The sequence below is a fragment of the Mustela erminea genome, chromosome 1, assembly GCF_009829155.1.
Source record: "Mustela erminea isolate mMusErm1 chromosome 1, mMusErm1.Pri, whole genome shotgun sequence".
In the NCBI taxonomy this organism is placed as follows: domain Eukaryota; kingdom Metazoa; phylum Chordata; class Mammalia; order Carnivora; family Mustelidae; genus Mustela; species Mustela erminea.
Window position 1 is genome coordinate 107,806,120 of NC_045614.1, and position 24,491 is coordinate 107,830,610.

Consider the following 24,491-nt stretch of genomic DNA (forward strand, 5'->3'; position numbering starts at 1 on the left):
TCAGTACCCAACCTTATCACAGAAGGCAGTTAAATTAAGTTGCCTCTTTTAAGAAGCAAACCCTATGGGAATTGGGTTCCTTGTGCTGCTATTTGACATCAAATTTTTTAAAAATCCAAACAATCTTTTTTTATATTTAAAAACTTTTTTTTTTAAGTTAGGGAGCCATGATCTGAACATGTTTTTAATACTGACTCATATTTAACTTGCATTTTATTTGTTATTTTTTGCCATGCCTTCATTTTGGATTATTAGATTTATTATCCACATATTTTATATACAATTGATCAGATTTATTATCAGTGAATTTTATACTTTGTTTTTACTTTTTTCTTTACTAATTATTTGTAATTATACTATTTTTCATCATGGTTGTATATTCTTTGTCTACTAAGTAATACTCATTTGCCATTTTCCATATTGACATACTATAAAAATAGTAGAGTTTAAAAACCTAATACAAATAACTTATTAAATAAGTAATGATGGTTTCAAGGTATGTTTGAGTGATGGAAGCTTTTGAAATACTGTGGTAGGATGAACTTTAAGGATCAACTTGCAAAGACACTGTTCTTGAATTTTTAGTCTCAGGAGAAAACACACTTAAGGAGGTGCAATTATTCTTTCCATTCACTTAGCTTGATATCCAAATATAAAGTCTAAAAACATTACTGGGGAATGTGTCAGGGACACTCTGAAGTGAGGAAGTGCAAGGCATGTCCAGGAATTGAAAGCCTATTGTGACTGGTGCAGAAGAACATGCAGTGGCAATGAGCCTGTGGAGGAAAAACAAGCCTGAATACCAAACTAAGTAGTTGAGACTTTATTCAGGGAATTTATTAAAGCAATGGGTTCGTGAAAAGTTGGATAATCGCATTTCTTTCACATTATCACGTGCTGCCCTTTATGCATGGGGAACTGAGTCAGTTTTAGAGCGAATGCATGGAAAGTTCTTCTGACAGAGAAGTAAATGCCAAGGCCAGAGGTCATTAGCACATCTTCAGAGCCATAAAATTGGAATTGTGGATCTACTGAAAGACTTTGACTTAAAAAGAAAGCAGTTACAATTAAAACAAGTATTAAAGAGTGTAATTGACGGGACATTTGCCTACTTTGAATTAATTAGATTTAGCTTTAATCTCTAGAAGTGCTGGTTGCAGCAAAATGAAACCATCCTTCTTCAATGTTGTAAGACATTAATGTTCCCATTATGATTCATTTACAGATTGAGCTCTTCCCAACTCTAATCTATCTGGTTGGTTAAAAATGAAGCGGTGGTTGCAAATAACCTGGGCTATTAGGAAGACCTCCACGGGATTCTAAATTAGTCAAATGAAAGGCATTGCTCCCATTTCACTGTTATGAAAATGTAACCAACAAGTTCTACATTGCCAGTTTTTGCTCTGTGCTTGTGCATGGGTCTGAGTGCGTGAACATGCATAGGAATGCGTGCTTTTAGTGAAATGGGCAGGTATGAGATGTATTGATTGGATTCTTCCTGTAATTGACTGAGTAGCAAACCTGTCACTTCTCCAAGTAGTGAATCATGTGGACAGAATGCATTACATTTTATAAGTTTTTGTCTTTGTCCACATCATTTGTAGTTGAAGCACATTTGGCATCTTTTAAAAGTGATCTCTGCAGCATTCCAGAGCCACTGAAGTATTTATCTTGACTTGGATAGTCCAGTTTCTCTGCTAGCACAGAAGATTTTTAACATGAACAAGGTCCTTTCAACCACTCTTTGCTTTGGACTCCTAACTTTGTTAACTGTAATGATTTTTTTGGAATTGGTGCATGGACAGCCATATCTTACCCAAGGTATGTACAGATGAATCTAAAATCCTATAGATGGGTAAATAATCCCTATCTTCCTGTTTGCATTGTCTTAATTTTTCTGACATTATTAAAATAATGCTGTAAGGCATTACTATGATGTAATCATTAAACATCCCTTCAAAAGCTACTGTTTTAAATTAAATGTAATCTGTGGTGTTGTTCTGCTCAAGTAAATTAATTTTAACCACCACCGTACTAAATTTATTTTGATTACATTGTATTATTTTTTTTTCTAATCATGGGGCACCTTTTTCTTACATCTACTCTATGACCAAAGGTAGTGAATGTATAAATATTAACACAACCAATTAACTAACATGTGCATATTTTTAAAGTACATTTGGGGAAAGAAAAATAATAGTTTTACCCAATAAGACTATAAATAAATTACTTGTGAAAGAAGAACGGCTCAGAGAAGAACTCATTAAGGTGGATATTTGTGTTTGCAGAGATTTGGAAGTAATAATGCACGGGGAAATCTACACAGTATTTTCAGGAGGATGATGCTAACACCTACATTATGCATTGACTGTATTTATCAGATTTCTAACATATTTAGGGTACTTATGTTAAATGAAATAATGTAATCTATGACATCTACAAATATTTACCATGTAAAGTTGGAGAAAATAAGTTCCTGCTTTTGTAGTATTGTAACTTATACTGATCTTTCTTTAAAATTTTCAATGCATTTTGTAATGGAAATAACTTCATCTGAGAATCAGTAGAGCTAAATTTAATGTTGATTCATTAGGCAAACAACCTCATTGAAACTTTTGCATAATTCTTTATGTTTAAAAAATAGTAACTTAAAATAGTGCTCTCTATTTTCCCTTCCAGCTTGAGATTTTGAGGTTATTGTCATCTAACTGGCCTTCTTGATGGGCTGGAAAGAGCCTTTTGTCCTACTGGGTGCGGAACCAAATCAGAACATTATACATTTGGTTTATATAATATTGGACTGAGAAGAGGGCTCAAGTTTCTCTCCCTTTCAGAAGGAATTCAATTGTACTAGACCATGTTGCTTCAAATGCAGTTTTAAAAGTCAATGAAAAAGCAGTTCTTTTGGTAAAGAAACTAAAATTGCATAAATCCTATTTATTTATTTATAGGGATTTTTCCATTGAAAAAAAAATTGTCCCAGAGACATAAATAGAAACTTGGGAATCAAAAAGACTAGATTTTATCCATGGCTCACAGTTTATCTTTGGCAGGTCAAAATCATTGCACTTGGTAGGCCTCTATTGCTCTTCCTGTGAAATAATGAAATTTTCAATGTTCTTATCATAGCACAAACATGTGTGGAAAAATGAGACCATTTGTGAGGACTTTGCAAAATTAGGATGTTAGTGGTAAATGTACCTTCTGATTTCATATGCACGTGGGATACAGCAGAATCCAACTCTAAAGCATTTTTCTAGATTAAAATTGCATAACACCTCTGACCCCAGAATACCACACATTGATGTCCTTCTATCACTGGCAGCACATTGGAAAGGTTTCTCTCTGGGACTCCCTTGGATCTGTTGCCTTGTATGTAAATGGAAAAGATGAAATTACTAGTAAGGTTATTTTCTGAACTAAATTGTCTGTGATTAGAGTATGCCTCTCTCCACTCCCACATTTGTCAAAGCAGCCAAACATTTGACTTATTGTGGTTTTTGACACATTTTTCAAATAAGCATTTGTCCACTGACAGAGAGCAAAGTTGGGATTAACCATCTCTTGCTCTGTGTTAGACAATATTCAAGACAAATGTCATGGTCTGCCAGCTTTAATTTGGTGGGGGTTACAGAAAAGCCTGGCTCCATGGGTAAACCTGACAATGAGCAAACTACCTACCACAAAAGATGGAAGAGTGACTACCATGACCTGGAAGACTATGGAAAATTTATGAATTTTTGGTATTATCATTATGGGGGGGGTTCCAGGTTTCTTTCTGGTAAAAATTTCTCATCTGTCTCCACTAAAATGCTTCAAATTTGAACAAAAAGCAAGGAGACAACAAAATCTTTTAAGTCTATCTTAAGTAACAATGAATCAATATTATCTGTGTATTTGCAAAAGCATTTACTCAGTCACGTCTGGGTAACTTTGCCATCCTTTGTGCTAAGGGTGCATCTACACTCAGGGAGTTTTTATTCAAACATTTCCTTTATCAATATTAACCTTTATAATTCATTTTTTAAAAAATAACTGTAGTTCAAATACAGAAACATAGTCAAAATATGTGTATTTCTTTCTTTTAAAACTAGCTGTTTTAAAACTAAAAATGAAAACTGCCGATTTCCTAACAGTGAATGGGAGAATAATGAGGCACAAAAAAGTCAGCAGTAAGAGAGAGAGGAGCAGAGGACCACAGCTGAAAGGACTGTCACGGGAACAACTTCTCAGTCCTGTATTTATTAGATACAAGATAGCAACAAAGGAGAAGAAAATAAGGCTATACAATAGCCATACGTCTAGTAGGTAAACAAGAAGGAATGTGAGTCACAAGTTGGTCCCAAGTCTTAGAGGTAAATGAGGTAGACAAGAAGAGGAGTAAGGTGTGTGGGGTCCAGCAGCACGGAATTGTAGTTGAGCAAGTGGACTTAAAGGGATTGCCTTAACAGCAGGCTTTCTCTGAGGCAGGGGAGACCAGGAAACAGGGAAGCAGGCAGCCATTCCACCCTGAGTGGGGCTGGCATTCCCAGCTGCCCGGCTTCCATGAAGCAGGCGATGTCCCACCCTGGGTGAGCCAGGCATCCCCAGCTGCTCGGCTTCAAGGACATTTATCATCCCCTCCACCAGAGGCCTGCTGCTAGTACATGTTTTTCTCAAGGTCATCTTAGGCATGCTTGTGTGACCAGTACAACTCCTCATTAGTTGTTATATTTTAAACAGTATCTTATTCTGAGGGATGGTTACAGAAAACAAGAATAAAAAAGGTTCATTTCCTATTATATATCTTAGACAATACTTTCTTAACTTTAAGAATAAAAAATATTAAAAAAAAAATTTTTTAAAGATTTTATTTATTTACTTGACAGAGATCACAAGTAGGCAGAGAGGCAGGCAGAGAGAGAGAGGGGGAAGCAGGCTCCCCGTCAAGCAGAGAGCCTGATAAGGGGCTCAATCCCAGGACCCTGGGATCATGACCTGAGCCGAAGGCAGAGGCTTTTAACCCACTGAGTCACCCAGGCGCCCCTATTTTTAAAAAATTTTTGAGAAAACTTTTTTCTTCAGAGAGTCCTGTAAACAGTGGTTGCCTTAACAGGTAGTGACAAGACTTTTTGAGGACACTTATGCAAGTGTAGTTACCGCAAGCAAAAGTGGTAAAGAAAGGCAAATAGGTTAATTTTCTTTTGTGAAAAATGTTCCACTTAAATATGCAGAAGTGGATTGTGAATTAAGCATATAAAATCTTCAGCTCTACTTTTCCTCCTTACTTCCTTCTTGTCTTATACTTTCTCTAGTTAAGGCAATGAAACAGTTGCTCTTATCACAGTTCTCTGACACAAGTAACCATTATCATCTGGCTATAAAATGTACCTTATGTCTTTTTCAAACAGAAACATTTTAAAGTTTATTATTTAACATTTTCATAAACAACTGTGGTAACAATTATTGTATTGCATGGCCACGTCTTAAACTAAACTCTCTCTGAGGGTCTTCATTTAATTAATAGTAAGCAAAATTTCCATTGGTATTTTATTAGTGTTTTAATTAATCAATAGAAAAAACCCACAATGTCACAGATAATTTCTATGTTTATGATGTAAAGAAAATTGAAGAGCTGAGCACCAATGAACTATGTTTGGTCAGTGTGGAAACAATGCTGTCACTTGCCCCAAGTCATCCATTTGCTTCCTCACCAAGGTTTTTTGATTTCATTCATTAGCCTCTCAGACCTTTGAGTTCATCAATAAACATTTTCTAGACACAGAAAAGGCAGATGGTTTTATGGAATAATATAGTCAAGTCATGAGCCATTTCTGTAGCTAAAACCACAATACTCTTACTTCTAAACTTCAAACTTACAAATCTAGCTTCTGCTCACACTGTCAGCTTGTCTGAGGAAATAAGAAGTAGAGAAAAATGATCCAAAGAAGTTCTATGATAAAGGTTTGATTTTTTAGGCCACCTCACAAAAGTTTATTTTATTTGTAATACACTAGTTATTATTTCAATTGTGTTATTTATTCATAGCTATCTTATTGGGTCTACATGTTTTATAACTTGAGTAAAGGTTATTGTCCTGATTAAAAATATTTAATAAAATAAAAATATTTACAAAAAATTGGGTGATATTTCTGTTTTTAAGGTGTTGAAAGAGTTGGTCAGTGAATGGAATGGGAGGGAAACTGACAAAGATGGGAAGATGTCAATAGGGAGAAAATAGACATCATGCAACCTCTTCCACAGGGTTCCTTAGATAATTTAAATGCAATCTCCAGAACACAAAATGGCTCATATTTTAATGTGTATAGCTCATAAAAATCTTAAAATTAAAAAAATATATAGATTTTTTCTTTAAAAACATACCTTTTATGTTTTTCATATTAAATACAAGAGTAGAAAATTTCAATAATGCAGGTAAAAAATAAGAAATTTACCTGTGATTCTACTACCTAGGAATGAAGGCAGGTAAATTTTAGGATTTCACCTTTCAGACATACTCTCTGTCTCTCCTTCTCCCTCTCTCACAGTCTGTCTTTGAGTGCTCCAATTCATTCATTGATTTTTTTTAACAGCCTGTTTTTTTTTGATTACACACCTTTCTCCATATGCCTTTTAATGATGACTATATGCATTGATAGTTACCAGTAAAATGTATTTAATTAGAAATACTTCCAGTGATACAGATAGAAAATGGGAGTTTTATTACATTGAGGTGATTATTACAGGAAATGAACTATTTCCAGATAAGGAAGATACAAATAATGAGGAACTACTGCTGGCTTTACTGAATAAACATTTTGATTTCCAAAGACCTTCCAACATTGGTGAGTCAAGAATTTATTCTGTCTACTAGAACTAGAGGGTATCATGCTTAGCGAAATAAGTCAATTGGAAAAAGGCAACTGTCATATGATCTCCCTGATATGAGGAAGTGGAGAAGCAACATGGGGGGTTAAAGGGGTAGGAGAAGAATAAATGAAACAAGATGGGATTGGGAGGGAGACAAACCATAAGTGACTCTTAATCTCACAAAACAAACTGAGGGTTGCTGGAGGGACTGGGGTTGGGAGAAGGGGAGTGGGGTTATGGACATTGGGGAGGGTATGTGCTATGGTGAGTGCTGTGAAATGTGTAAACCTCACAATTCACAGACCTGTACTCCTGGGGATAAAAATATGTTATATGTTTATAAAAAATAAAAATAAAAAAATTATACAAAAAGAATTTATTCTGTCTTCTGATCTGTTCTTTCTAAATATTTATTTATATTAAATAAAATAATAACTACTCCCTTTTATGCTGCACTTATGGCTTAAGGGTTTTTATTATTTCATATTCATGTAAAAGCAATGGCATTATTAACAAATATTAAAATCCTATTTTCTTTAATTAGAAGGTCCTAGTGGGATCGGTAACCATGTAGTTACACCATAGTGATCTTTACTCATATTTTCATATCTATGCAACTTCTTATTGGTATAGTTTATACACACACACACACAGATATATATATATATATATATATATACACACACACACACACACACACACACACATACACAGATATATATATATATATATATTTTTTTTTTTACTAAATGCTTCACATCCATTCATAGGTTTCCATTAGAAATTCCACAAATTAGCTGAAGTTTCATAGCAGTTAAGTTAGCATATTTTGCAACCAAATTCTCCCAGTGTGAGAAATGGTTAGAGTAGAGACCATTGGGAAATTTAGTCTACACCAACTGAGATTTTTTTTTTCTTTAAAGAACAGAAGAATCTAATTTATGTATCAGAATCTTCTCCAAGAAATGACAAATACTGTCAGAAACTTGGTAAGTCTAGCCTGAGAGAAAATGTGACAATATGTCAATGTGGTATACTCTCAGAAAACATCTGGTCTTCTAAAGAAAATGTCTATTCATGGGACAATGTGCTGACTACAACATATTTTAATAAAATATTTTTAAAATACAAGGTTTTAAGATTAGAAGTAAGATATTCTCTTTGAAAAAATGAATGAAATTATACAAAAGGAAAACTTATATTCAAATTTTAACGGAGGGAGTTATTATTCATATTTTAGGTGGTTATCAGTTGAATTACATAGATGCTTGTGTCCTGGTCTTTTTGCTTAAAATTGTTTTCTAAGATTTCCTCATATCAGTAAAATAGTTTATTTCTAAATAATAGCACGTGTTAGAACTATGGTCTATTTTAGAAAGCTTTGTGTTTATTACTAGAAATCAGATATTTTCTCATTACATAACTGGTTACATGTCAATGTTATAGACATTGAGAAAGTATTTGGGTTTATATTAGGATGATGGGTGGTCTTAAATCATATGAAAAAAGACTTGCCTTCCAGATAAGATCCTAATGCATGTCCTGAAGTGAATCAAATATTACTTGCAATGAAATTTTTCATATGAAAAATGTATCTTGCAGATAGATAACTGGCTAGCAAATTGGAAGAACTTAAGCAGGTGAGAATGTACAATACTTACATTTTAATTTTAATAATAATTATAAGGTATTTTGGGGGGCACAGTTTTGAAAAATTATTAGTGCTATACTGTTAAATTTTTGTATTCCTGCTAGAGAAAAAGTAAAGTAATTCACTAGGGAAAAAATAGTCAAATTACACTTACATTAAAAAAAAAAAAAAAGAAAAGAAAAGAAAACCAAAATGAAACTATAGCTGAAGAGATCTTGAGACGAAATGCATCCCAGCTCTTCAATTACCTAACTATAAGACATGGATAAATTAAAATTCTCTGGATTTAAATCTCATCTGTAAAATGGGAGGCTATACTTAGATTGGTGATTTTAAATAACATAGTTATTATTTTAAAAAGTGGAAATACTTTTTCCCAAATAAATTGGATGTGGTCCTAGTAAGTGAAGCACATGAAGGTGGAGCTCTTCTGCTTAAATCACCTGGTTGCAGGCCTGAAGTGTCACCTTCCTGACCTGCTCTCAGCCCTCCTGATTGGGAGCCCCTTAGCAGCCTTATTTCTCCACTGCTTGACAGTGGGAAGAAAAATTCGAAAATCACCAGATTAGATGATTTCAAAACTTGTCCGCATACATGCATGCAAATTCATTATTGTAAAAACTGTGTGGCTGTTTGGGAGAGAGAATTGTACCCCCATCATTTTGAGCAGGTTGGACATGGACAGCTTCAGTAGCCAGGCTGACTCTATTTTGGTAGAGTTAGGTCTTCAGGGCATGGGCAATCAGAGAGCTTGCTAAAAATTAACATGGGTTGAATACCAGGTAAAAGTCCTAAGGCCTCAAAATACCTCCCCTTTCCTTCTGGAAAGGAGAAATATTTCAGAAAATTCAAACATTTACATAACTCTTTGAAACTCCTTGAAAAGGAATGCTCATTATGGGTGACATAAAATCCAGTCCAGCAACACAGGCTGTGTTTATAAGTTCCCCATTAATTAACACCTGGAGCTGACTTCCTTCACTATAAACCTGTTTTTTCCTATCTCCTGTTGAGTCATGTACCTTTCCAAACCAGTCTCTAACTACAAGTTTCCTTGGATTTTTCTATTTAATTCTTTTTGTTTGTTTTCTTTATTATTTTTCTCCTTTTCCATTCCTTTTTTTTCCCTCCTTTCTTACTCCCTTCTTCCATTTTTTCCATGCTTTTTCCTTTCTTTTTCTAATTATTCCTCTTTTTCAATAGAAAGCAGCATCATTCTTATTAAATATTTATAATTTTTATATTTGATTTTTAACAGTTGGAAAAGCTAAAAGAGCAGTTTACGGAGGCAAAAGATGTTGAGATATCCTATGCTATAGATGGTCCATCTTCTTCCCCTCCAAGCAAGCGAGGTAAATTTTAATTTCAAAGTTCTAAAATTGGCATCTGATAGATTACTTTCACAATTATTACTAAAAGGGAGAAGAGTAACTTGTCATTTCTTAATCCTATGGTGATTATTAAGATCGAGGTTCATATTTTTTAAAAAGATGCCAATGAATATGTTCCTTTGTGAATATATCTGAGCTCTGTCATGTTTACAGAAGTGGATAGTAAGGTCATATGTAAAATAGGCCCTTATTGCTAAAAATTGTGACCTACCCTTGTTATTTTGGTTAAAGACTGGAGTTGGGAGAATCATAAATAGATGCAATCAAGTTTTAAGTCAATTCAAATTTTAGAAGATCTTTATTGAAGTAAGGTGAACCTTCATTGCTCTAACACTTGGTTCAAGTTTTGAATCATAACATTTAAATTTAGAAAGATTTGTCTTTTATATCCTTCTTGTTTTTTCATAACATTTCTTGGGAAATTCTTGTTTCTTGCTGAATTAGTTAAATTTGAAAAAACTTTGTATATATTTCTCCATTCATATAGTGATGTGAGCCTTCCTAAGACTCCTTTTATTTATCTACATTTCTCTCCTCCTTCCAGATTTGCCTTTAACTTGTGCAAAAACCTATTTCACAATGCTAGTAAGTGGGAAGAGGATGCACTGGTATTATTTAAACACTTAGCATATACAAGACATTTTGTACTTTAATATGTCAAAATATTGTGGTTAAATACACAGGCTCTAGAGATAAACTGCCTGGGTTCAAATCAACATTGACATTTCCTACCTGTTTGAACTTGAGCAATTATAAAACATCTTGTGCCTCATTTTCTTTCCCCCCAATTGCAAATTATAATAATAATTATCTTTATGAGATTGTCAGGAAGATTTGATAGGTAAATATAGGAAAGACATTTAGAATAACGCCTGGTATACAGTAAGTACTAAGTAAGCCTAACTTGTTTTTTATGGTTTTGATCAATACTATAATTATTATTTTATTTTCATCATAAACACCATAGGATAGCTATTACTATGCTTATTTTATAGATGAGGAAATTATATCTCAGAGAGGTGAAATTACATGCCAAAAATAACCCAACTGCTAAGTGACTCAAAGGAAAGTGTAGTAGAAGATGAATTGAAGATGTAAAGGAGAGAAACTTCAGGATTTTTAAGGACTTTAGCTTTTATTGGGTATCATATGGAATATCATTGGAAACTTGTAGCAAAATAGAAATATGAGATAAGTTTTAACGGAGCCACTCTGATGCTTCGTGGAGAATACACTGCAAAAGATGGGCAAAGGTAGAAGCAGAGAAACCATTAATGAGGAAAATTTAGTCATTCAGATGGTAAGTGGTAGTAGCTTGGATTAGGGTGGCAGTAGTGAATTGGTAAGAAGGGGTCTGATGCTGGATATAAGTTGAACAAAAAAATCAACAAAATTTGTTGTAGAATTGCATGTTTGTTTGTTTTTTTAAAGGAAGACATCAAAAGTGATTTCAAAGTTTTTTTTTTTTTTAATTTATTTTTATTTCCAGCATAACAGTATTCATTATTTTTGCACCACACCCCGTGCTCCATGCAATCCGTGCCCTCTATAATACCCACCACCTGGTACCCCAACCTCCCACCCCCCGTCCCTTCAAAACCCTCAGATTGTTTTTCAGAGTCCATAGTCTCTCATGGTTCACCTCCCCTTCCAATTTCCCCCAACTCCCTTCTCCACTCTAAGTCCCCATGTCCTCCATGCTATTTGTTATGCTCCACAAATAAGTGAAACCATATGATAGTTGACTCTCTCTGCTTGACTTATTTCACTCAGCATAATCTCTTCCAGTCCCGTCCATGTTGCTACAAAAGTTGGGTAGTCATCCTTTCTGATGGAGGCATAATACTCTATCCCCAGGGGTACAGGTCTGTGAATCACCAGGTTTACACACTTCACAGCACTCACCAAAGCACATACCCTCCCCAATGTCTACAATCCCACCCCCTTCTCCCAAACCCCCTCCCCACAGCAACCCTCAGTTTGTTTTGTGAGATTAAAAGTCACTTATGGTTTGTCTCCCTCCCAATCCCATCTTGTTTCATTGATTTTTAACCAACTAGGAAAAGAGGGTAATTTCTATTTATTGAGTCGGAGATTGCTGGAAGAGGAGAACGTTTGGTGGTATAGAAGCACTGGGATAGACATTTATTAGGCCTTCCCACAATTAGCATAGTTTAGGGTTATCTTGTGGTATCAGTTTTAATCCAAATCTCAGAGGCTTATTTTATAATAAAGTCCAATGCATGTTGCACAGCCCACTTCTATTTTCTGGCTATATCATCTAGAAGGTTGTTATAGCTTGACAGCTCCTAATATTTCCAAGACACAGGAAAGGGATAGAGGATACATCCCAGCTCAGAACTCAGTTCAGTGACAGGTATCAGTTCTCCTGAAGTCTGTTGGCTAGAATTAGTCATGTGGACTGCCACCAAAATATTGGCAAGACAGGCTGAGACATTTTAGGAAGTACGTATAATACTTGGAAAGCTCTGCCTGTACCACACGCGGTCAATCCTTTGATCTCCTCTTAACCACATAGACTATACTCAATGCCTTCCCTTTAGAGACAATCTAAAACTGAACCCAGAAGTCAGTGAACAGGCTCTCCAGGAGGAGATACGTACCAGCCTTCATCAGCTACAGTGTGGCTTCTTCTTCTTCATTCACAGACCTGTTGGCTGAAAAGACAAATCCAAAAACTGGCAGAACCAGGACAGGATAATGAGAACTGATAATCCCTTTCATAAAGGAAACCAAGAGACACACAGAATGCTATCCTCCAGCAATTCTGAAATCCCACTGGGCAAATATTATAAAGGTCTCCTACCCTGGGGTTGGAAAAAGGTGTTTTGACTGGAGCCTGTATTATCTAAGAGGAGTCATTTGCCTATTGTGATGTTTCCACTGGCTGCACTGTTAGAAATTTTTGCTTTTTCGTTTTTATCTCTGGACCCATTTTATGTGCCACTCGGGGATTATTCCTTTCTCCAGATGGCACAGTTTTCTCAGGTCTCGTCCTACTTTTGCAAAGTTGGAGGCACAAGGATTATTTTGTCTTTATGTGTTGAAGATATTTTTATTTTAGGATCTATGGTTTCTTTGACATTGATGTTCCTTCAAAAATTAGAAAGCTTCCCATGTACTTGCTCCATGCACACACTTTTTAAAAAAATCAATTTTAATTATTCTGCGTTCTCACCCCCAATTTAGTAGCAGTTGCCTTCAAAGTATCTGGAACATACCTTAAAGACTACATTATCAGTCTGATTTTTGTCCTGAGTTCTTTATTCCAACTGCTATTTACAGAGGCTCTATCACTTAGAGTGTTTTTTTTTTAATTTTTTTTTTATTTCCAGCATAACAGTATTCATTATTTTTGCACCACACCCCGTGCTCCATGCAATCCGTGCCCTCTATAATACCCACCACCTGGTACCCCAACCTCCCACCCCCCGTCCCTTCAAAACCCTCAGATTGTTTTTCAGAGTCCATAGTCTCTCATGGTTCACCTCCCCTTCCAATTTCCCCCAACTCCCTTCTCCACTCTAAGTCCCCATGTCCTCCATGCTATTTGTTATGCTCCACAAATAAGTGAAACGATATGATAATTGACTCTCTCTGCTTGACTTATTTCACTCAGCATAATCTCTTCCAGTCCCGTCCATGTTGCTACAAAAGTTGGGTATTCATCCTTTCTGATGGAGGCATAATACTCTATCCCCAGGGTGTTTTTAAATCTCATAGTGTTTGGGACTTAGAAGAAGTTAGTTCTTTCAACATTTTGAGATTTTGTTTTCTGGACTCTCTTTATTCCCACTGTATTTGTTGTCAAATTGTATTTGGGGATAAATTAGGCAAACTCCATTAGCAAACTAACCTTACGATTTCAGTAATGAAGCTACTTTAAGATTTATGTTTTGATTACAGGAAGCCTCGCATATGTTGGTCATTTTCCTTTACTCTGTATCTACTCTATGTGTTCCCGAGGTAGAACGGGAGAGAGATGGAGGTAAACACACTCTTAACTGATAAAATTAGGCACATGATCTTAATTTAACTGAACAGGGTCAGGAAAGCACCTGGAAAATTTAAAAAAAAAAAAAAAAAAAAGCACAAGGGTTATTTGGAGAATCATATTTCTACCACAGACATCTTGAGCTTGTCATTACCATGCATAACAGTATCTCAACAGTATAGTAGCCTCCTCATGCATGTTTTGTAGTTTCAGTTACCTGTGCTCAGCCATGGTTCAGAAGCAAACAATCCTCCTCTGATATGTCAGCAGCATTTTGGTCAGTAGTAGCCTGATATTATGTCATAGAGCCTGTGTCATTCACCTCACTTCATGTCATCATGTAGGCATTGTATTATCTACATCATCACCAGAAGAAGGGCGACTAGAGTATAATAAGATATTTTGAGAGAAAGAGGCCACATTCACATAACTTTTATTGCAGTGTATTGTTATAATTGTTCTAGTTATTAGTTATTAGTTATTGTTATTAATCTCATTGTGCCCAGTTTATAAACTGAACTTTATTGTAGTATATATGCTTAGTAAAAAACATAGTATTTATAGCATTCTGCAGTATAGAAACTGCAATACTATCTGCAGTTTCAGACATCCACTGGGGGTCTTGAAACATGTCTCCCACAGATAAGGGGGGACTTCTTTAGTGATCTGAGTAGACCATTGAATATATAAATTTGAAGTTTAAGGAAGCAGCTCATATTGGAGATATAAATTTGACAGTTATCAGCATATCAATGTTGCTTGTTATTGTGATCAAACCATCTAAGAAATGACTCTAGGTATAAAAGAGAAGACAGGGGCGCCTGGGTGGCTCAGTGGGTTGGGCCGCTGCCTTCGGCTCAGGTCATGATCTCAGGGTCCTGGGATCGAGTCCCGCATCGGGCTCTCTGCTCAGCAGGGAGCCTGCTTCCCTCTCTCTCTCTCTCTCTGCCTGCCTCTCCATCTACTTGTGATTTCTCTCTGTCAAATGAATAAATAAAATCTTAAAAAAAAAAAAAAAGAGAAGACAGCCCAGGTGATTCCAAGGTTAGAGGTTGGGCAGAAGAGAGAATCAGCAAAGGAGGCTTAATAGAGTGGCTACCAAGGAAGAAAGTGACCAATAAAGAAGACTTCACAGTTTCTAGGAAGTAGTGTAAGTGTATTTAAAGCTATAATAGCCCATTAGTTGATGACTTCAACTTTCCTTCTGAACAGCAATAAAAGATAATTAATGGCTTTGACAAGAATTGTTTGGTGGACTTTGGCTAAAGAGAATATGATAAAGCAATATTTTTATCATTTCTCTGGTACCACTGACAATAGACACCACTTTTGAGAAATTTTGTTCTAAAGGGTATAAAAAATTAGAATATTAGCTAGAGCACTTTGAAGTCTGATCAAAGGATCTTCTTTGTTTTTAAGCAAGGATATATTAAAATATATTTGTATGTAGTAGGAATAAAATAAATATTTGTGGAGATAAACATGAAGTAGATGCCCAGGTTAAGTCACAGAAACAACCCACCTTATAGTTAAAGTGTTGTTCTATTGTGTAACTAGAAGTTGTTCTACTATGAATTCCCTTGTGTGAAGGTAAAATGGACACAGAGATCCAGCTAATGCTAAAGTAAATTATACTTACTGGGAATATTATAATTTGCTTTAATCATTTAATATATAATTGATAGACACCTGCCAAATTCACTAAGAATGGTGCTGTCTAATGTGATAAAATACAACATCTTTTCATGATAAAAACCCTTAACAATATTGGGTATTGAAGGAACATGCCTGAACTTAGTAAAGGCCATATATAACCAACCCACAGCTAATATCATATTCAATGAAGAAAAATAGAAAGGGATTTCTCTGAGTTTGGGAACAAGACAAGGTTACCCACTCTCACTACTTCTATTAAGTATAGTACTGGAAATCCCAGCTAGAGCAATTAGAAAAGACAAAGAAATAAAAGGCATCCAAATCAGGAAGGAAGAAGTAAAACTGTCACTAATTGCTGATGGTATGATCATATGTATATAAAATCCTAAAAAGTCAATCAAAAACTTGTTGAAATTAATTAATGATTTCAATGAAGTGGCAGATTAAAGAATCAGCTTACAGAAATCAGTGGCATCCCCTTATGCTAATGATGAAGCATTGGGAAAAAAAATCCCAATCACAATAGCATCAAAAATAATAAACTACCTAGTTAATAAAATGTTATTGAATTAGAGTTGATATACAATATTATTTTAATTTCATGTATGCAGCATTATAATACAACATTAGGAAGTGGTCACCAAAATAAATCTACCTACCATCTGTTACCATATAAAGTGTTTAAATATTTTTAACTACATTCCTTATTTTGTACACTGTATCCCCATGTCTTACTTATTTTATAACTGGAAGTTTGTACATTTTAACTCCCTTCCTCTATTTCACTCCCTCCCCTCTAACAACTGCCAGATTATTCTCTGCATCTAAGGGTCTGTTTTTGTTTTCTTTTATTTATTCATTTGTTTTATTTTTTAGAGTCTACATATAAGTAAAATCATATGGTCTTTGTCTAACTTATTTTATTTGGCATAATACCGTTTAGGTCCATTCATGTTGTCATGAACGGCAAAATTTAATTTTTAATAGATATTCCATTGTGTGTGTGTATAATCAATCTTCTTTATTTATTCATCTATTGATGGACACAGGTTGTTTCTATATCTTTGCTATTGTAAATAAGGCTACAGTCAACATAGGAATGCATGTACCTTTTCAAATTACTGCTTCCATTTTCCTCAGTTAAATACTCAGAAGTAGAATTGTTGTACCATATTGTAGTTCTATTTTTAATTTTTGAGGAACATCCATACTTTTTCAGTACTGGCTACACCATTTTGCATTCCCACCAATAGTGTACAAAGATTCCTTTTTCTCCACATCTTTGCCAACAGTTGTTATTTATTTATTTATTTTGATAACAGCCATTCTGACAGGTATGAGGTGATATCTCATTGTGGTTTTGATTTGCATTTTTTGGATTATTAGTGATGTTGAACATCTCTTCATATATCTGTTGGCCATTTGTATTACTTCTTTGGAGAAATGTTTACTCAGGTCCTCTGCCCATTTACTTAGGAAAAAATTTAATCAAGGGAGTGAAGGATCTGCACAATGACAACTATAAAACTGTGCTGAAAGAAATTGAAGAAGACACAAACAAATGGGAAGAAATCTGTGCTCATGGACTGGAATAATAAATATTGTTAAAATGGCCATATTCCCCTTAGCCCTCTACAGGCTCAATGCAATCCTCACCAAAATATCAAAGGCATTCTTCGCAGAAATAGAAGAAAGAATCTAAAGTTTATGTGGAACCATAAAAGACACCAAATAACCAAAAAATATTCTGAGCATAAAAGAACAAAACCTGATTTCAAATTACACTGTAAAGCCATAGTAATAAAAACTATGTGGTACTGACACAAAAATATACATATAGACCAGTGAAACAGAACAGAAAGCCCAGAATTAAATCTCGGTATGTACAGTCAACTAATATTCAACAAGGGAGCCATGAACACCTCTGGGGGGAAGGATAGTCCTTCAACAAATAATGCTGGGAAAAACATGCAGTACAATGAAATTGGACCCTTATATCACATCACTCACAAGAATTCACTTGAAATGGATAAAAGTCTTCAACATAGACTTGATAACATAAAACTCCTAGAAGAAAATATAGATCAGAGGCTTATAAATATTGGTCTCAGTAATGACTTTTTGCACATGACACCAAAAACACAAGCAACAAAAGGAAAAATTAACAAATGGGACCACATCAAACTCAAAAGTCCCTGCACAACAAAAGAAACAATGCAATGAAATGACAAATTATAGAATGGAAGAAAATTTTATTTTCTTGCAAATATGGAAGAAATGGAAGAAAATTTTGTCAAATTGTATATTGGATAAGAGGTTAATATCCAAAAAATATAAAGAATACAACTTAATAAAGAATATAACTTAATAACAACAGAAAACCCCTAAAAGCATCTAATTGAAAAATGGGCAGAACTAGATTTTTTTTTCTAAAAAGGATATCAAAATATCCAAAAAAAGCACATAAAAGATGTTCAACTTCACTAATCAGCAGGAAATGCAAATCAGAACCACAATGAAATATCATCTCACACCTGTTAGTATGGCTATCGTCAAGAAGACAAGAGACACTGAGTGAAGTTGAGAACATGGTAAAAGGGAGCTCTTATACACTGTTGATAGGAATGTAAATTCATCCAACTGCTATGGAAAACAATATAAGAGTTCCTCAAAAAAGTAAAAATACATGTACCATATGATCCAGCAATTCCACTTCCAGGTGGGTCAATGGATGAATGGATAAAATTTATATATATATATATATATATATATATATATATATATATATACACATATATATATATATTTTTTTTTTTTCAGCCATGAGAAAGGAGGATATCCTGTCTTCTGCAACGACACGGATGACATCTGAGCCCATTATGGTAAGCAAGATAAGTCAGACAGAGAAAGACAAGAACCGTATGATATCACGTATACGTGGATCTAAAAAGGTGAAACGCATGAAAAAATGGAGTAAAATGGTGGTAATCAGTAGATCATGGAGGCAAGGGGCTTGGATAAGATTGATGGAGTTAAAGTATACAAACTTGTAATATACAGTAAATAAGTTACAGAAATCTAATGCACAATGCAATGAAAGGGGACAATAATATTGTACTCTAATGATGTAATCTGACATAGACTACTTCAATGGCAATCATATTACAAAACATAAATTTATCAAAGTAACACACTGTATACCTGCATACCTTAAATTTATGAAATATAATGTCAAATTTATTAAATTTTTTAAAAAGGAAGAAAAAAAAGTCTCCTTAGCTCTCACTCTGGTCTATTTACTTAGTTGTACTCCTAAGGACTTTAGTTTTTGGGATTCATAAGCTGATGTAGGATAGAAGCAGCTCATTTGAAGAAACCTGGGGATGGGAGGTGAAAAATAAACATATAGCTGTCTAACACATAGCATCCTGCTGAAAACAGGGTTACAAGAGTGAACTGGAGAGACGTCAAATGACACCAGAATGCTAGCAAGAAGTTTCCTTCAGACTAAATATAGAATAGATAAGCATTGAAGAATTAAGCTCTACTGGGGATATCATTCATGACACTTCCTTTCATCCAGTTCCAGAAAGTTTCCCAAACTATATTCCATTGCATACTTAATCGAGCCGCTCATGAGTAATTTTTGGATACGTGTGCATTTCTATTTTCCTGACAGATACTCAATGATATCTGAAGGGCCAGAAAAGGTAGTGATGGTAACTTTCCAAAGCATACTATAAAAAGAAGATTGGATTAATGGGCCAGGCTCCTCAGTTTAATGTCTGAAAATAAAATCCTTTCATAGGATTTGAATATGGTTTCATTTAAAGGAAGCTGTGGCTCTTGTAGAAATGAAAAGTAGACTGTGAGTGCTGTCACAACACTGGATGTGTAGGTGGTGATGAGCTTGAGGGTTACAGTTTACAGAGTGAATAGAGAGGGAGGGAAACCTGGCCAGCAGACAGACTTTTACCATTTATTTCAAAGAGGATTTCAATGAGTATCTTTTTTTTTTAAGTCTTTTTCATCAATAGTAAATCAAAAACCTGTCTCCCTGAGGTCTTAATTTTATAAACCACTTAGACTGAAGGAAATTAAAGAAATTTATAATGAGTCTATGAAGTTACTTTAAGTCAGGCGATTGGGAATAACCTACAGAAGATTTAAAATGACTCAGTCCTGCATTTGAAGATTAAAATAATGTTAGAATTGGTTTGATTTTTCTGAAGCATCATTTTTATGATCAGAATGTGAAGACTGAATGTGACAATTAAATTACTTAAATAACAAATGACCTGCAAAGTGAACTTTAAACTCTCTCCCTACTTTTCCTCCCCCAGTAAGTTGAAACATATTTATCACAGTTTTTACTCATGTGACTTCCTTTTTGGGATTTCAGTTACCCCAGATATAAAACAGAGGGTTGTATCTAATAGGACAACTGTATTACACGCATTATCTGAACTGTATTACACGCATTATCATGTAGAAGAGTACTATCCAATAGAACTTTCTGTGATGAGGTGACTACTCTGTAATGCAGGGCTCATTATGGTAGTCACTGGCTACAAATTACTAATGAGTAATCTAAATGTGGCTAGTGTGATGGAGAAGGTGAATTTTCAGGTTTTATTTAATATTTATCAATTTATAGATTCCCATGAGGCTGATAACAACTGTATTGAATGTTCCTTTTACAAAACTCTCTCATGCTGAGGCACACATAACCTATTTTATTCAAATGTAATGTTTCATCAAATATCCTCCTAATAAAGAATGTATTTTGCTTTCTTTTTTAGTGTGCTTTTGGAAATACTGTGTCTGAAGTTTTTTCCTCTGGATACAAATAGAGAACACTAGAAAAAAAGAGATACAACCATTCCCTACTGCTTAAGGGTTATAGCTATTTTAAGCATAAAGAAACAGTGGCATTTATTCTGCCTGTTATATACTTGAGGTTTAAGGTGTGAATAATGACAAATCAGTTGCACTTTTGCCTGGCATGGGCTATCAAATGGCCTTGTAGTGCTCAAGTTGACAGTGTTGTATCTATTATTGTATGCTGTCTATAGATTCATCCTCTACATCTGATTTTGTCTGGTGATAACTATGTTATTGAATGAACAAAGTATTTTAAAAAGCATCTTGGAAAATTAAAATAAATTATATTGTCTCAATTTATGGAAAAATATGCATCATTGTCCTTTCTCTTTCTTATGATTTTGCTAGCTATTATTTCTTTTCTGTTCATTTGGACAACTGTCACTGAAACTACTATAACCAAATGAATATATTACTAGCAGGCAGTAATATATGGTTTATTGGACTCTGAGAGAAAGTAATATTAGGTGTCTCAGAGATAGATATTAAGAAAACTTTCTTACAAAGCAATTTGCCTTTTCATTTCTTAATTCTCTTCTTTGCCTCCACAGCATCATGAACTATTTGAGACACAGCATGTCTGGAAGAGATGACACTCATTGTGGTAAAAAATAAAACAAAGAAAAAACTCATTGGCTTTCTCTTGATTCTTTTTTTTTTTTCTTCTTTTTCACATCTGTGCATCAAACTGCTCGTGCTTTCATCTGCACAAGCTTATTTAATCAACTCAAGGCTGGGAGTTCAACTTCAGTCTTGTCTGTTAACTGTGATAGCACAGAAACATCGCCAAAGTAACTTGAAAGAATATTAAGGGCTAGAATAGATGGTCAGATGAGCCTATACACAGTTCCTTAATACACAGTATGGGGGAAATGCAGCTTGTCTACATAATTCTAATTTTGTGGTGCTTAAAGAGAAAACTATCTCATAAGAGAGGATGAACAATATTAAGTTAAAAAAAATAAAACAAACCAAGTTGAGTCATATCTCTATAGTGCTATTTATATACTTGTTAAGAGCCACTCAAATGTGCATAAATGCCAGTTGCTCAGTAATATCTAATTATTCTTATATATTTAAATTTGTTGTAAACACAAATATAATATTGTTATAAAGAAAGACAAAAACTCCTGCGTTCACCATCTCATGTTTATTAACTTTGGAACAGTTAAACAATATGCAGGCATTTTGAACCTTCAAGGGTAAGGTCACTCAAAAAAGCTTTTGCTACTTCTTCCTTTTAGAAGAATCCATTAAATCAACTTTTAATAGTTTGCTTTGAGAAATTTAATTCCCTAAAACTATCTGTAGATTAAAGGTAGAATTTGCTAGACTTTTTGTAGTGGAGAAGATTTTAAGACGATGTAACCAGGAAAGAAATCCCTCATGAAAAATTAGTTATGTGATTGATGCCAGAACACGGAAATCCATGTTTACAATGTGCTCTGTGAGCTTCACAAATGAATGAGATGACTCATCATATCCTTAATCGAAATTATGTTTTAATTTCTTGCAGTGTTAAAAGAATGCCTTATTTCAAACAAGGGTACTGTTGACTTATTTTCTACTTTGTATAAAGTAGTGGTAAAAATTAAAATATGAAATTAAATGGTCTTAAGGGGAGAAAACATTTTTCTCATTTTGTTCATTGAAGACTTGAGTATATATTATGAGATAAATGCATTATAGATTAGAATAGAGTATAAATCCATATAGTGTGACCTCTGATTTTAATTAGACTGAATGCCATAACTATAACTTTATTAAAAAATAAAGATGAGAGGAAATCAATTTATTTAATTTGACTTTAAATCTTCACCATGATAAAATTTTAGGCTGAAGTAGGCTTTAATACCTTTTGTCATTGCAGGAAGCAGCAGCACCCAGTTGGATTAGAACCTTACAAATATCCAGATGGAGAAAAAGGGAAGAAAGAACTTCCAAGGAATATAACATATTTCTATAATTCAATAAAGTTTGGGGAAAAGTGTCAAGAGACATTCTAACTTCTTAAATAGTTTTCAAATAATGAGTTCTACAGGATATTTGTCCCTGTGCTCCTGCTAAGTTTATAGTTTATGAAAAACAGAATTAGCGCTCTCAAAATTCATTTCTCTTTGCTATAGCCCATCTATTACAGTTAACAGAATTGTTCATTTATTGTGTTTTTTTGTAAACTTAAATTTGAAGATTTTCAGTAGTTGGAAGAATTTTCCCCAAAACACATTATACTTTTCAATGCCTTATTAAACAGAGTATATGAAACCAATCAGTTTCTTGAGTGAGTTAGTACCACCAAGATGACGGCTTATTGTACTATGCCAAAAAGTACCATGCTAAAATTATATGTATTTAATTGCGCTCCAGACTATTCTAGTGGTTTACTACTGAGTGATTCTTTGCTTTTCCCCAATAATTTCATCTGTAGCTCCTGTGTTCTTTACAATCTGCTCTTCTCGTAATTAGCCGCTGCTGCTCTTAATTAACTACCAGTTGTAATTTAGAGAAAAGAAAATTTGTTAGAGGACATGAGATCTCCAAACTTGACAAATGAATGATATCCTTCACTTCCTAATTTGGTCAATATGCTCTGACCTTCAAGTATTTTCTCAATTGTTTCGAAGAATAACATTGATGGGTTTAATTACTAGCTGTTTTTTTTTTCCTTGCTTATAAATCATTCTTCTTTTATTTCTAGAACTGGAGCTATGTTTTATGTCCCTGAACCTCACTGAAATGTGAATATGCTAAGACAAGCCTAATTTCATAATCATTACCCAAGAGGCTCACTGACAAAGTATACAAAAGAAATCAAATATTTAAGAGAACATACACAACATTGTTTTTCCTCATCTCTCAGTAATGAGCAAACAGACTGTACCTAAGTTGTACAGAAAAAAAAATCAGTCTTCAGTTATTATTCTTCAACTGCATAAATGTAAATGGTAAATGCATATAGAAAGCATTTCATGTATAGTGTGTTTTGACTGTTTCTTAGAAAAGCAAGGTTTGGAGCTAGGGAGCCATTCCCGTTAATTAAAATATATATTTAAAAAAATATCCATGCATTGAAGTGGTCTGTATAATTTAATTGAAGTTATAACAATACTGTGATGTGACTGACTGAAGTTCTGACTGTGGAAAGATTTGCAGAAGGTCAGTTCTTTGCATGTTGAATCATTATTGAGTGTAAAGAACTTCACTGAAGCATCTTCCATGTTTCTGTGACATTTCACCGGAGAAGCTGTGTCTGTAAAAAGGAAAGTTGAAATTGTTACAGCTATGGGAAACTCCATAGATAAGGGGAATACCATCAACTTCAGTTGAGAAGAGCTGAAACTCTAAATGATGTTTCATTATAGATTTTTTTCCTGGGACATATTTTAATTGCAAAGACAATAATGCAAAGTGATCATTTCAGATCAAAACACATTAAAAACACCATCTTCAATGTATAAGCCATTTCCTATTCTCAAGCCATGGTTCCTTTCTTTGGGTAACTGCTATATTCTATTTCTTTTCAGTTTTAAATCTTGGTTCAGGGATGTTGCCATGACATAAAAAGGAAATAAAGAAAATCTAACTATTACTTTGTTTATTGCTATAACACATTGATAATTTTATATATTTTGCTCTCCTTAAAGGGACCAAGTATAATGCTGACATTTAAACATAATTTTTTCTGCTCTTTAAGAGTTCTGTTAATATGTTTGAATGATAGTGCGTCAATATTGGTCTAAAATATAAAAAAATTGTCAGTATAATACATCACCATGTGCCTTGTATTATTAAAAATCTTAGCGCATATGGTAGCAAGAGGTAGCATAATTAGTAGTCCTATTTCTACCCAATTTCATCAGGAAGGTATCCAGTTTTCAATTGTAGAGACTTAGAACTTGTTAACCGCGTTTAGACAAGCTGCAAAATCTTAGACACAATCCCTCTCTGAATTTGAGTTGCTTAGAGCTGACACCTATAAAAAAACTCAAAATTGTGGTCAAATACATTAATGATTTGAGGAAGACATTGTTGTAAATACCAGGTT

General features: G+C 34.2%; 2 protein-coding genes across 3 annotated transcripts in view; one reads left to right on the top strand and one right to left on the bottom strand.

Moving 5' to 3' along the window:
• The first annotated feature begins 1,718 nt into the window (after positions 1-1,718).
• Positions 1,719-22,395, top strand: UTS2B (urotensin 2B). The gene is given in 7 exon segments (XM_032337859.1): positions 1,719-1,821; positions 6,726-6,824; positions 8,452-8,489; positions 9,759-9,852; positions 18,383-18,444; positions 20,998-21,050; positions 22,317-22,395. Coding segments are annotated over 6 exon segments (438 nt in total). The 3' UTR covers positions 21,040-21,050; positions 22,317-22,395.
• Positions 21,596-24,491, bottom strand: part of OSTN (osteocrin) — a 41,641-nt gene continuing 38,745 nt past the window's right edge. For both annotated transcript variants that reach the window (XM_032337841.1, XM_032337846.1), the window contains exon 5: positions 21,596-23,696. The gene's annotated coding sequence lies outside the window, so the exon portion shown is untranslated. The remainder of the gene's footprint in view (positions 23,697-24,491) is intronic.